Genomic DNA, 15,320 nt, shown 5'->3' with positions numbered 1-15,320 from the left:
AAAGTATTCCACCATCTGCTTCCCCTTCATTTGGCAGGATTTTTCTGGTACAAGATTAAAAACCAACAGAGAGGAGTAAAGAAAACCCCAGCATAAAGACTGCAATCACATTTCTGGAAGGCACACTTTAAGGAACCCCCTGCCCCAGTCCAAAAGGTTCTATATAGAAGTTACTGCCTCAGTTACTCTGTGGCTTAACTCCAGCTACACAAGCATCATCATAAAAAGGTGCAATTCCTCGAAATCATCTGAATACACCAAAAGCCCATTCATAAATCATAATGAGCCATTCTTGTGGATAACTGTTCAGAATAATTTTGAGGGATTTGGCTGTGAGAAAAGAGAATATGCTAACTTAACTGTCTGCGCACATGGTGATTACAGTATGTGACATCAGCTTGCTAGACTCAACCTTATTTACAAGCAGCCACTTAGAACATTCACTCCAAAATACTGAACCACAAAGCCTGTTTAAAGCATGCTTTATTGCTAGGGGCTGCTTCACTCTAACCCTTCCCTGCACTTCCTGAGAGGGGTGACAACAGACTATGCTATGTAGAGACTCAGTAACTGGGTTGCGCTTGTTACTAATTCTGGGGTCCACTCAATCTGTGACAGTCCCTTCTGTCTAGTTCAACTCTTAGCATCTCTAAGACCAAGCCAGGTGCCAAAGCCAAATACACAGAAATTGGGAAGCATGGCAGAGTAAACAGGCATATTCAAGCACAAAACCAACCAGGGTCTGACTTGACATTAGTTGATTTTTTCTTGTTCAATTTTTTCAAATACCCTGAAAATATTCAAGGATAGAAAACGTCATCATCAAATCTTACATGGCCTATGCAGTCACACTCGGCTTGGAATGGGACGTATTCCTTTTCCTTGCTGTACATTCCAACTGCTCTGAGTGTGGAAACATGCTGATAGTCTTCAAACTGCAGATCTGCGATGCTGTCAAAGAGTTTGGCAAGGTGACGTGTTACCTAAGACACAATAATTAGAAAAGATAAGGGTGTTTCTGACTGTAGATGTACCCTGGTAATCTAGGGGTGATGCTATGTGAATTTACAAAACTTTTACAGAGTTACAGAGTGGTCTCCAAGTGTTTTCCCTCAAAATAAATCACTTCTAAAATTCCAGAGTGTGAAATGGCCTTGATGGTCCCATCATCACTCCTTGAGTGGTGAATGCTTACCATGCAAATCTACCTATTTTCTGCTTGATGGCTGGAGGCTTGCCGTATTCCTGTGGATAATCACCCTGCTGGAATTTTCTGGTCAAGTTTTTTAAAAATCAGGTTTACATTATTAATCTATGCTATAAAAAAGCTTGTTAAAGTATCTGAAAATAAAAACATAAATTAGGTAATAATTTATGCTTTTGTTGGGTCTGATGCTATAGTGCACTTGCTTTGATACTACATGAGCCCCACAGCAACCCTGTTACATAAGAAAGGGGAGTAGAATTTCCCAGTTTTCATTGATAAGGAAATTAAGGCTAAACGATTAGGTGGCTTCTCCAAGTCGACATAACTAAAGGAAAGTGGCAGTTAGATTTTGAACCTACAATTCTAGGCCATATCTATAAAGTTCAAATTGTTCTGCCACTGTAACATCTTACATCTTAAGCGATGGATTTGTTATAGGAACTACCAATAAATAACACACTGAACAACCCCCACATTCTTGACGATTGAAAAATAAAACAAAGACTAAAACTTAAAGACAAAATATCAGCATTTGTTCCGCTAGAGACCAGTTTGGAGAATGAAGTCTAGTTGGCCTCCAGACAGAACCATGGAATTATCCACAATATCTGTCCAGCCACGTCAGCACAGACCAGGATATGCCTCCCCACCTAGAAGCTTTGCCCCAAGTCTTGGCCAGGAGGAAAGGAGGAGACAATGTTCTTTCTCTAGATAGACTCACACCCAAGTAGTAGTAGGAGGAGGACATACTTTATCAATGTAAGTCACACTACCGTCCTTAGGATGGACTGAGTAAAGGGCAGAAAGTGGCCCAGAAGAAGTATCTGGAGTGGGAAGAAGCATTCCTTCCTTATCAAAACAAAACAAAAACCAGTTGTCGTTGACTAGACTCCAACTTGTGACAACCCTCCTACGTGTGTCAGAGTAGAACTGCACTCCACAGAGTTTTCAATGGCTGATTTTTTGGAGTGGATCACCAGGCCTATCTTCCCTCCCCACACACGGAGCAAATTAAAGCTACTAATATAACCAGAAGATGGTCTGACGGTGTATAGTATCTACTCCCTCTATTTCTAGCACAGTGGCTTCTTCTCTGTTAACAAGATTTTCTTGAACTGCAGTGCAACTGGACTTGAAACTAAGGGGACAGCAGCTTCTGGAGCTAAGTTCTGGGGAATGTAAATCAATGGCAAAAACAAGAACAACCTGCCTAAATTTTCTGCAGGATAAGACCGGTGTCAACATCGGTAAGAAACTCTTTTAGGGTGATTTAATATTTGAAGCTTTTAGCTTTTTGCTATATTGGTACTTTTAGTATTAAAGAAAATCACAGGAAGAGCTCTTCTGAGTTTGAAATACATGAGATTTTGAGGCTGTCATTTACTTTAAATGAAGACAGAATGGTAGCCGACCAATCACTGCCTGGCTTATCATATCTTCCTCCATCCCTGTACATTACCCAAAGGACATTTATATGCAGAAAGTATCTCCCATAATCTAACAATTCACTGTCACAGCTGAAGAGGCCAAGAAGTGCACAGATGTTGAATGGCTTCTCCTGTGTAACGGGCCTAGATAACATTCAGATGAAAAGCTGCAGTATAAATGAGACATCGACCATCATATACCCTCATACATCATTGCTTTGGTGAGAACACAGTTTCAAAAAAACTTCTGGCTCTGTACTCAGTCAGTGCCCAGGAGACACTTGCAGTTCTCCCATAACTTAGACGTTGCATGTTTGAAGCTGGATATTCTCATATTCAGTCTTTTCTCTGTTTAAAGCTTCTGCTGGAGTGGGCCTATTTTTAACTAATATGGAACGTTGTTGTCCTCAGATCTGCTTCATTTCTAATGAAGTCTCCTTGTATTTATTAATATGACATTAAAATTCCTTCTTCCTAGTTAGCTATTTGGAAATATCTTTTATTTTACAACTAAAGAAGATACATAAAAACGAAGATGTCATGTTGTTGTTGTTAGGTGCTGTCTAGTTGATTTAGACTCAGCCACCCCTGGGACATAGGGTTTCCTAGGCTGTCATCTTTAACAGATCGCCAGGTCTTCCTCCTGCGGAGACACTGGGTACGTTCGAACCACCAACCTTTTGGTTAGCAGCTGAGAGCTTAACTGTTGCAATACCAGGGCTCCATAACATGTCACAGACCCCTCTTTCTTATCTCCCTCAAGAAATAGAAAGGATTTGAATTTTTCCAATAATTTTAAAAAGAGCTAGTAACTTCACATCTTAAGTAAGTTTATAAAAGGTTAGCAACAAAAATGGAAATGCTGCTCCCTAGGTTTACAATAAATTAGGTGCATCCACCCCCTGGTGAGATTATAAAAATGACTCTGCAAACTAAAATCAGGTCAAGTGATCTTAACAACCAATGCGGAAAATTATGATTATGCTATGACTGAAATTTTTTCATCAAAACATTAAAAACTTTCTCACCGTTGCTTGAAAATGTACAGGGAAATGAAAAAAAAAGCAGTAAAATTAGGATTTATTTAGTGCACTGTAACTGATAACATTAGAAACATTAAGAATTAAAGCGTTTTACTTCTTTGTAGAAAACTTACCAACAGGAGCTTGAACAGCGCTTGCCTTCTTATCATTGCATAACTTACGATATGGAGCAAGTATCTTTTCTATGTCTTCGCGAACTATCATACTCCTATGTCTATTAACATGCTCAGCTGCTAACTGAAAGGTTGAAGGTTTGAGTCCACCCAGAGGTGCCTTGGAAGAAAGGCCTGGAAATCTACTTCTGAAAAATCAGTCATTGAAAACCCTGTGGAGCACAGTTCTACTCTGACTCATGTGGGGCCACCACGAGTCAGAATCAACTTGATGACAACTGTGTTTTGTCTTATGTCTGGGTCAGCATCCAACAGTTTATACTTTGAGATTTCAATGTCATGAAATGTTTTTGAGAGTTTCTTTAATATGAAGGTTTTTTTTGCCAACACCACTTCCTCTGGGACATCTTTATTCTTTTTTTTCCACAATTATTTTTCTCATGAATTCAAGCTTGAGCTAAACAATCTTCATTAGGTGACATCAAGCCAAGGCCAGAACCAGGACAGTTTTAGATCCCAAAATAAGCACAGAACTCCTGAACTCCTTGCTGGCAGGATCCCACATTTTCACATGACTCGATTTTGTGATCTCACTTATAGCATTACACTGATACTTGATTTGAAACCTACATTGTAATCATCCTGGTTTTGTTGTGTAGCTTATAAATTGGCTGTGGAGAGAATTCCCATAAAGAAGCTGTACTAGAATTCTAAGCAGTTACAATTCTTTTCAAAATGCAAAAAAAAACCCAAACAAACAAACAATTGCATATTGGTTATACAATGTGTAGTTAATCTTATATTAACTATTTTGAAAGGATAATCTCTATTGGATATCAAATTTATGACATATATTTATTTTAAAAACTAGATTCACTATTTCTTTGTCACACACCTCAATTCTCTAGCTGTCAGGCTGCCTTTGGCATCCATTTAAAACATGGGTATTCCTAAATTAGGCTAAGCAGAGCTTCTCTCACTTGCTAGTTTGTGTGACAAACTACACTTTTGTTAGCAGCTTCTCTATGCCTTCCTGCTCTGTTGAAGGTAACTAGAGCCACCGGGAATTTGGACAAAACCCTGAGCACTTTCTGCATCTGTTCCCTTTTGCTGTCTTTCCCCATTGCTTCTCCAGCCCCAGGTCAAACTCAGCTTTCTAGTTTCTTTAGAAAAAATGAGGTTAGTGATTGATTTTAATTCAACTAAAGCTCATTCATTCTCGTATGCCCTCAACCACTTACAGTTTGAGCCCTTTTCCTCTTGTCTAAGGGACACTATAAGGAGCCCTCGTGGTGCAATGGTTAAGCGCTCAGCTGCTAACCAAAAGGTTGGTGGTTTACACCCACCCAGCACCTCTGAGGGAGAAAGACCTAGCAATCTGCTCCTGTAAAGACTGTCGTTGTTGTTAGGCGCCGTTGAGTCAGTTCCACTCACAGCAACCCTACGTACAACCGAATGAAACACTGCCCAGTCATGTGCCATCCCCCCAATTTCTATGGCAGAGGCTTTCTAGTAGCCACATTAAAATAGTAAAAACAAAACAAAAACAGGTGGAATTAATATATTTTATTTAACCTAAATATATCCAAAATATTATTTCAAACTTGTAATTAATATGGAAATTATTAATCAGCTATTTTACATTTTTTACTTTGTACTAAGTCTTTGAAACTAGGTATGTATTTTATATTTACAGCCTATATCGATTTGCACTTTTCATCAGAAATATTTACTCTTACTGATATTTCACAAAATATACAGTTACAAAAGGAGAGTTACACACCCAAGCTGCTCCAAACACATTTAAGTTTTCCAGTAACTGAACTGCATATCAGTTTTTAGATTTAAATTTAAATCCATTAAAATTTATTGAAATTAAAAATTCAGTTCCTCAGTTGCTGCATTTCAAGTGCTCAATAGCCAGATATGCCTCGTGGCTACTATTATAAGACAATTCAGATGTAGCACAGCACAATGGAAGTTTTTTTTTTTTTAATTTCTTTAGCATAGCTCCACCATGGAGAAGCTTCCACTGATTACCAAAGAGGGGATGAGAGAAGAGAAAATGTGCACACTCTTCTAGAAAAAAAAGTCTTTCAACCATTAGGGATCAACGTCTATAACATCTTGACTACATAAAGTTGTTAGTTATTTAAAGTACTGTATAACAATCCGGAAGTGCGCAAAGGATAAACAGGTTATTTCATCTGACTTTAACCACTGCATTACTTCACTTAAGAAACATAGAATGGACCTTTTTCTTATAGGGAAGAAAACCAAAGAATTTAAACACTGAATCCTGTAAGCAGCACCCATATCCCCAGTTCTTTAAAATCCATGTCTGGGAATCCTTGCCATTGGGGGGTCAGCATGAATGTTGGGAGGAAAAATTCTTAAAAATTTGACTTTAAACAAGCTTACCCAGAAGCTAGTAATCACTGAAGGCATTCTAAACACACGAATTTCATCACTCCAGCATTCCAACTCAAGAACCTTAAATTGGGAAGTCTGTTTGCAGAGTGAAGGTTGTAGTGGTATCAGACCTCCCTGGGGATATTTTCAGGCTGATTAAATTCCACAATTAACTGCAGAAACTCTCACGTTGACCAACACTCTTAAACTGAGTGCGGGTGGCTGGAAGAGGGGGGCCCAAAGTATTCAAGTCATTCACAAGATGTCAACATGAGTTATCTGCCCACAAAGGGTGCCTTTTATGGGGAAATTGCATTGTTATTCCACAAGCTGCGGTGTCATGTTATCTCTGTCACACTACAGGGAGCACATTCAGGAATGTCAGCATAAAAGGCACAGACCAAAAAGCTGTGTCTGGTGGTCTGAAGCTGATTCTGATATTGAAAAGAGAGTATAGCAGGGCCAGGCTCTTCTGCATAACTGCCAAAAGCATTAACTCTTCCATAGTAACTCACTGCCGTTGAGTCGATTCCGACTCATAGAGACCCTACAGGACAAAGCAGAACTGCCCCATAGGGTTTCCAAGGCTATAATCTTTAAGAAAGTAGACTACCACATCTTTCTCCTGTGGAGCCGCTGATGGGTTCTAACCACCGACCTTTTGGTTATAGCTGAGCACTTAATCACTGCATCACCAGGACTCCTTCTTCCAAAGTGACTGAGAACTCAGAATGCACACTGACTTTGTAGAACCATTTCAGGGAAAGAAAGAAGTTGCCGTATAACCAATTGCCATCAAGTCAACTCTGACTCACGGTGACCCTATGTGTGTCGGGGTAGAACTGTGCTCCATAAGGTTTTCAATGGCTGATTTTTCCGAAGTAGATCACCAGGCCTTTCTTCTGAGTGCCTCTGGAAGGACCTGAACAACCAACCTTTTGGTTAGCAAGCGAGCTCTTAACCACTGCACCACCAGGGCTCTTAGTTCTTTCTAATTCTCCTCCCCCAGCAAGTCACAAAGGTGCCCAAACATTTTTTATAATAATGGATCTTTACTAATAGTGTGATCACATTTTATGTGAATTTGAGTTGCTCAAAGTCTAATTAGTATCGTAAAAAAGATAATGAAGTCACATTTTGAGCACAATTTGAAATAATAAGAATCTCCTCAAAATTTCAAAAAATATATAAAAATCTAATCATTTTAAAGTATACTGGCCAGGAGAACTGTAACCAAGTTTACACTATTGCCAGGACATGTTAGCAGGTAAGTAGATATACCCATCACCTCCAGTTAGCATGGTGTAAATAACTCTGCTGCTGGTATTCATCAGAATATCTGTAAGTGATTTTGGAGATCACTATGCTGTTATTTTTGCCAATTGACCAAGTTGTTCCACAAGACTATGGTCCTAAGCCCTTCAAACCCAGAAAATCAGTCCTGCAAAGTGTTTGGTTATGTCTAAAAAGTATTTGTAACTATGCCCCCATATGCTTTATTTTTATATATATATATATATATATGTATATATATATACACACACACACACGCCCCCCTATATATACACATATATTCACGTACACACATATATATATATATATATATATATGCTTACATACATACATACATACATATGGAGCCCTGGTGGTACAGGGGTTAAGAGCTACAGCTGCTAACCAAAAGGCCAGCAGTTTGAATCCACCAGCCACTCCCTGGAAACCCTATGGAGCAGTTCTACTCTGTCCTACAGGGTCACTATGAGTCGGAATCGACCTGACAGCAATGGGTTTTTTTTTTTTTTTCCGGTATGCTGTTATTTTAGCATCCACCTTCATTATAACTTAAAGTCTTTTTAATGTCCTATATTAGCTAGTCATTCATTCAGTAGCGGTACTAGTACTAGTACTGAGCAATGTATATGGCATTCAAGAATTTAGAACTTATACTGAGGTATGGTTAAAATGAATGAGGTAGATGAGAGGAACGCCACTATTAGTTGTACTGATACAACTCTCTGTAAAATATTAGAAATAACGCTGTGAAAATAAAATGAAGGATTTGAAAAGGTACACCTTCAAATTTGTCCAAAAAAAAAAAAATCACTGTGTAACTTCACAAGGATAATGGGGCAAAAGAAAAGTTAGCATCAGGTGTGCATATACCTGTGAGTCAACATATTGTCTAGCTAAGGCATGAAGCATTTTTTGACTATTTGAAAGAGGGTGACAAGAATGTTGAGTGATCTGTTCACCTAGCATCAGCCTAGGAGTTAAGGATGAAGAGGCACTGAATATGCGCATGTTCTAAAGAGAGCATAAACGGGACCAGATACTTCCTCCAGGCCTTAGTGAGATAGATTTCAACATCCCACCCCCATCTACCTCCATACATCCCTTCTATGGAAAGCACTGGAGGAGGAGGGAGAGAGGCGGCCATCTTCCCAGCTGTGAGTTGTCAACCCCCTCCCCAACACCTGCCCCAGGACTCACACATGTGTTCCATAAGAGACCTGACAAATCAATGTCAGCCGAGTAGGTGAGGACAGTAGCCACTGCTGACTAGAGCCAGAAACAATCACTAAGAAAGGTCAACAACTGACAGTATTCAAGATCAAGGGGTAGAAAGGGGGAATAAAAGATTTCACGTCTCCCTCTCAACTCCACGTTCATTATGTGAAAGCGTGGCCTTGACATGGACATGAGATTGGAATTTTAAACTAGAGTTGAGTTGCTCTTGTTCTTTAATAAGAAAAAGGGACCAAGATGTGATAAAGGGGTCTACTACTCAGTGTAAAGAGATTCAGCAGGGCACATTTGGATTGAATGATTGCTGAAAAATAAAACTGTCTCATGTTTGTGCTCCATGGAATTAATACTGTTCAATAAACCAGCCACACAGTGTTTATTGTGTTTAAAGAATATAATTAAAAGAAAAAGAATGCTAGCATAGTTACAGATTTATGAATCTCTTCTAATTTCCATACTGAAAATTAGTTCTGTGCAATAAGCATTTTGGAATTTCAACGTCTTCAGGATCATGTTCCCAGAATAAAATATGAGTGGGTATTCCTCATAGAATCACTCCAGGCAAAGGGTCCAGTTCATGAGGGCACCCTCAGTGGGCTGAAAGAGCATAAGCGTGGTTATGACTATTATATTTGAAACTAGTGTTTAAAAAAAAAAAAAAAACCTCTAATTACACACTCCATGTATAAGTATGTAAGTGAGAGATCCATACACTTGGTTTCTAGTAAATCTAATCAGAGAGGTTTACAGAGACTGTACCTGCGTAGCGACCCTGAAAATGTTGCCAAAGCTGATTGAAAACTGTTATTAATAGTAAAACTGCACTTTTGTTATAAACATCAGGAATAGCTGTCCAGTTGTGTTTATGGTGGAACAAGAGAGAAATAATTAAGATAAATACTGGGTCCAAAGAACAGCAAAATTCTGAAAACTGCAATGTGAAGAGACACATACTCAAAAGAAAAGGCATGCAAATACCTAAAGAAAGAATTTTTTCCCAAGAAAAAGAACATGGAAAAAATGCCACAATAATAAAACACAACCTTCAACTTCAAAATCATCTGCAGTATATGGTCAACTCTAGGAGTAACCATCTATATCAACTGTAACAACTGTAAGATTTAAATGACTGTTAACAATTGGGTAGGTTTAAGTGAAAGGCAATACCTTTAAATCTGCATAGGAAGGAGTGTGTTATGGATCAAATAGGGTCCCTTCAAAATATGTTTTGATAGGCTATGAATAGCCAAAGCAATACTGAAGAAGAACAAAGAAGGAGGCCTCACACTTTCCTATCTAAAAACATACAATACAGCAACAGTCATCAAAACGGCCTGGTTCCAGTGCAGTGATAGACACATAGACCAGTGGAACAGAACTGAAAATCCAGAAATAAACCCATCAATCTATGGACAACTGATTTTCAACAAGGGATCAAAGTCCATTCAATGAAGAAGAAACAGTCTCTTTAACAACTGGTGCTGGCAAAATTGGATATCCATTTGCAGAAAAATGAAACAGGACCGATACTTCACACTATGCACAAAAACTAACTCAAAATGGATCAAAGATCTAAATGTTAAAGCCAAAACTGTAAAGTTCTTGTAAGAAAACGTAAGAGACAAAACTATGGGATCTAATTTTTAAAAAAAATAAATAGATGACCAAACACAACTACAAATGCATTTCTGGGACCTCAGAGAAATTAAATACTTAGGTTCATCAAAAGGATTTATCAAAAGACTGAAAGGACAACCTACAGACTGGGAAAAAATCTTCAGAAATGACATCCGATAAGGGTCTAATCTCTAAAATACACAGAAAACTTCAACTCAACAACAAAAAGACAAACAACCCAATTAAAAATGGGCAAAGAACATGAACAGACAGTTCACCTCACCAAAGAGGACATTCAAGTGGTCAACAAACACATGAAAAGATGTTTGCAATCATTAGCCATTAGAGAGACGCAAATCAAAACTACAATGAGATATCATTTCACTCCTGCTAAATGGCACTAACGAGAAAACAGAAAACAACAAATGCTGGCAAGGATGTGGGGAGATTGGAACCCTTATCCACTGCTGATGGGATTGTAAAATGGTACAACCACTTTGGAAAATGGTATGGTACTTCCTCAAAAAGCTAGAAATAGAAATACCTTATGATCCAGCAATCCCACTCCTAGCTATATACCCTAGAGATCTAAAAGGAGAGTCATCAACAGACATATACACACTTAGGTTCATTGCAGAATGAAAGACAAGAGCAAAAAATAGAAACAACTTAAGTGCCCTTCAACAGATGAGTGGATAAACAAAATGTAATACTTACATACTATGGAATATGATGCAACCATAAAGGATGATGAGTCTTCAAAGCATCTTATAACGTGGATGAATCTGGAGGACATTATACTGACTGAAATAAGTCAATCACAAAAGAACAAATACTGTATGATTTCACTTTTCTAAAAAGACAAGAATAGGTATATATAGAGAGACAATATTCATTGGTGGTTACCAAGGATGGGTCAAGACTGGAGGGGGAATCACTCTCTAGACAGCCGACACTTGGTATTTTTGGTGATGGGAAATGTAACGCCGAATGTGGGTGAAGTGTGTACAGTTTGATCAAGGTAAAAGATGTCACTAAGATGTACACAAGAAAAAAGTACTTTCTCGTAATTGCCATGGCATATAGAACTTTGCAACAACAACCAAAAAATATATTGGTGGGTATATATGTATTATGTAAACATATATACGTATAGATATATATATGTGGAGATATATATATATATATATATATGCAAGTATGTGTATGCATATATATTCATATATATAATAAAGCACCTAGGGGGCACAGTTACAAATATTTTTCAGACATAACCAAACACTTCACAGGATTGGTTTTCTGGGTTTGAAGGCTTAAGACCACAGTCTCGTAGAAAAACTCGATGAATTGGCATAATATAGCTCACAAAGTTTATGTTCTATGTTCTACTTCCTAGTCTGGTGAGTATGTCTGGGGTCTTAAAAGCTTGTGAATGGCCATCTAAGATACAACTATTGGTTTCTACTCATTTGGAGCAAAAGAGAAGAAAGAAACCCAAGACTCAATGAAGAAACTAGTCTACAGGACCGTCTATCCGAATCACAGCCTCATCTATCTTGAGACGAAAAGAACTAGATGTTGCCCGAGTACCACTGCCCATCGTTTGGATCAGGGCCACAATAGATGGATCCTGATAGAATAGGGGAAAAACGTGGAACAGAACCTCAAATTCTTAAAAAAAAATCCACACTTACTGGACCAATTGAGACTAGAGGACTCTCAGAAACTACTGCCCTGAAATACTCTCTAAACCTTGAGTGGAAACTACCCCGAGGTCACCTTTTAGCTAAATAACAGATTGGACCACAAAATAAAGACTATCATCCATGCTCCTTTAAAAATCATCTATATGAGATCAAATGTCAACAATTACTTTAAAACAAAGATGAGAAGGTAAGGGGGCAGGGAAACTAGATTACTGGAAACAGAACCACCAGAGCTGAAATAATGAGAATGTTCACACATTGTGAAGAATATAACCAATGTCACTGAACAACTTGTGTAGAAATTGTTGAATGGGAATTTCATCTGCTGTGTAAAGTTTCACCAAAAATAAAATAAAATATTATTTTAAAAAAAACATGTTTTGAAACCCTGGCCACTACACCTGTATATATGATCTTGTTTACATAGGGTTTTTGTTATGTTAATTAGGCCATACTGAGTAGAGTAGGTTCTAATCTAATCAATTCTCAGTTATAAAAGAGCAGAACGGAAACAGTCACACAGGAAAGACAGACATCATGTGAGGGTCGTCTACAAGCCAAGGAACCAAGGAACACCCGTGGCTACCAACAAGGAAGAAATCGACATGGCTGACAGCCTAATTTGGACCCAAACTGTGAGAAAGTAAATTTCTTTTCCTGAAGCCACCTACTTGTGGTATTTGTGTTACAGCAGCACTAGGAATCTAAGACAGGGTGCTTTGGGTTTATACACAGTTGTCTCTGATGTAACAGACTACAAAAGATGATATCTGCTTTGGATTTCTTTAAATATTGGCATGAATATCAGCAAACATGTTATGCATTATTTTTGTATAAGTTGGAGAAAATTAGAGGTTTAGGTAGAGAATGTATCTGACATTATACAAATCCAACTCTGACAGCACTGACTGAAGGCTAGTCCAACTATTAAGGTTACTCTGGAATTGAGGGAGTAAGGAAAAAACAAACAGGTAAGAAGTTATCAGCCATAATCTCATTCGAGCATGTGACTCATTCTCCCCTCATCAAGGTGCTAGCCAGGCCAAGGATGCTCCAATCCCTTGTCCTGGAATTCTGGGGGATTCAGAAACCAGTGTTTCTTCCAATGACTTCTTTCAGGAGATAAGCCTTGCATATTAGAGTTCCTGGGTGGTGCAAATGGTTAACACGCTCAGTTACTAACTGAAAGGTTGGCAGTTCAAGTTCACCCAGAGGTACTTTGAAAGAAAGACTTGACAATCTACTTCTGAAAAAATCAGCCATTGAAAACCCTACGGAGCACAGTTCTACTCTGACACACATCGGGTTGCCATGAGTCCGGGTCAACCAGATGGCAACATTTTTTTTGTTCCTGGTCTCTTAACTGAGGACCAGGTAGCTACCTTTCACACCCCCCCTGACAGCCTCTGACATCCCCTCTTGCTGCAATGGGGATTTTATCTGCAGTTGTTCTAATTCCTGGCACGCGTGACATAGTAAGTGGCATCTGACAATGATAGAGAAAATGTGACATTCCTTAGCTAACATAGTATAATGTAAGACTTTCAAAAAAGCATTACCTGTTTAGGCTGAGCTCCCTTTGAGAGAATGTCAAGTAAGTCAGCAGAAGAGATGAAATAGAAGCGAGGAAAAGCTACGCGTTTGGTTTCCAGGTATTCAGCAAGAGCTTTTTCACAAAGAGAAAGCCTATACAAATGGAAAATATTTTAAAGCATATATTGCCCATTCAGTCATTAAAAGTGCAACATAATACAACTCAGCTCCTCGTCTCTCCATTTATCACAATAGTCTCACTGTTTAACACATAACCCAACCTCTTCTATTTGACATCATCATCTTCCTCATGACTAATGTACAAATCCTGCCAGGTAAGAGAAAACACACACACACACACACACATACTATTTGAAGTTAAATATAGATCAAATTTAGGTTTATGCCACTTATTGATTTTCTTAATGACACTCCAAATCAGCACTGGAGAGGACGGGTTTGGCATTGTTCAACCTGAGCACAGAATGCATTAGTAAGATATAATTGGTCTGAGGTCTTCCTTTTCCCACAAAATGTCTACAAAACACAAGTGGCTTCAACCCTGTCAGGTACTCAGAGGAGTTATAAGATCTAGAATCATTTCCACTTTACACATTCTTAGCAGAGCAGAGGTGGCCCAGAGCATAGCCCCTAAACCGCCAAAGATCACTAACAGAAATAATTAACTTCTGTAGAAATTCATCCTTTTCAAGTTATGGACCATTTTAACTCTGAAAAAAATGTTCAGATTATAAAATTATTTTGCTTAATATATATTTTTATCTAGATGTTTATCCCACTTTCCAGTAAAAACTGATCACAGTGCCATATAAACTTCTCCCTTTAGCAGCTGATGTGCCCATTTTTAATCAAAAGAATATTCTTATGACCACTGGCTGTCGTGAAATTATTTGTGAAAATTATTTTCCAAATGGTCCTTAGAAGGATTTTAAAAGCATTAAAATGCTCCGTATGGATAATTTCTATTAAAATGATATGGTACACAAACTAAAGGACTTAAAATAATTGAGTACAATCCCAGTTATGGACATACAGTAGGTGTTCAATCAGTACTTGCAGGATAGATTGGTAAATGAACTGATCAATCAGTTATGCCAATTCTCTTGCTAATAAGATATTCTAAATTACCTATTATAATAGTCCTTTTGAAAAACAGAAATATATACACTTACAATACATATGCATTACCTAATATGTGCAGAACAATTAAGTTATTATTATAAGTAGAATTATAAAATAATTTAACAAAGGTTACATTTTAACATGATGTTAAATACTATTAGAGCCTTGAAAGAATTCTCATAAGACTGTAACAAATTGATCATTTAACAGCTTTATTCTTACCTGTACTGTAAATCTTTAAGTTTTTCATAGAGATTGGGTCTGCATGTTGCTTCTAAGACATTTTTTATTTTAGCTGTACTGAACATTAACTCCTGTATGAAAGTACAACATGGAGCCATTACTATTAGAAAGTACTTTCCTAATTTTTTTTGCCAATTTAAGAGATTAAAATCTGAAGAACAATGAAGAAGCAATGTTAACAAGATTTCTAAGAATCTCACGTCTGTTTACTTTTAAACTTTTAATGATCAAAAACAAAGCAGGACATGCAGTGTTTATCAGAATAAATTCTATGGGCATTACCATCACTCTGGACCCACACAGAATTTTCCTTTTCTAACTCCCTCCCCTCTACTTCCTCAAAAAAAGGG

The 15,320-nt window shown here is 37.9% G+C and overlaps 1 protein-coding gene across 1 annotated transcript in view; it reads right to left on the bottom strand.

Moving 5' to 3' along the window:
• Positions 1 to 15,320, bottom strand: part of LOC101351062 (dynein heavy chain 11, axonemal) — a 334,378-nt gene that overhangs the window by 264,854 nt on the left and 54,204 nt on the right. The window contains exons 21-23 of the mRNA XM_023732310.1: positions 14,950 to 15,041; positions 13,611 to 13,737; positions 834 to 983 (exon numbers count right to left, since the gene is read on the bottom strand). Of these exons, the coding sequence (XP_023588078.1) occupies positions 834 to 983; positions 13,611 to 13,737; positions 14,950 to 15,041 (369 nt within the window). The remainder of the gene's footprint in view (positions 1 to 833; positions 984 to 13,610; positions 13,738 to 14,949; positions 15,042 to 15,320) is intronic.

Source organism: Trichechus manatus, unplaced genomic scaffold, assembly GCF_000243295.1.
Source record: "Trichechus manatus latirostris isolate Lorelei unplaced genomic scaffold, TriManLat1.0 scaffold00050, whole genome shotgun sequence".
NCBI lineage: Eukaryota > Metazoa > Chordata > Mammalia > Sirenia > Trichechidae > Trichechus > Trichechus manatus.
This window is presented reverse-complemented; position numbering and strand designations above follow the sequence as displayed.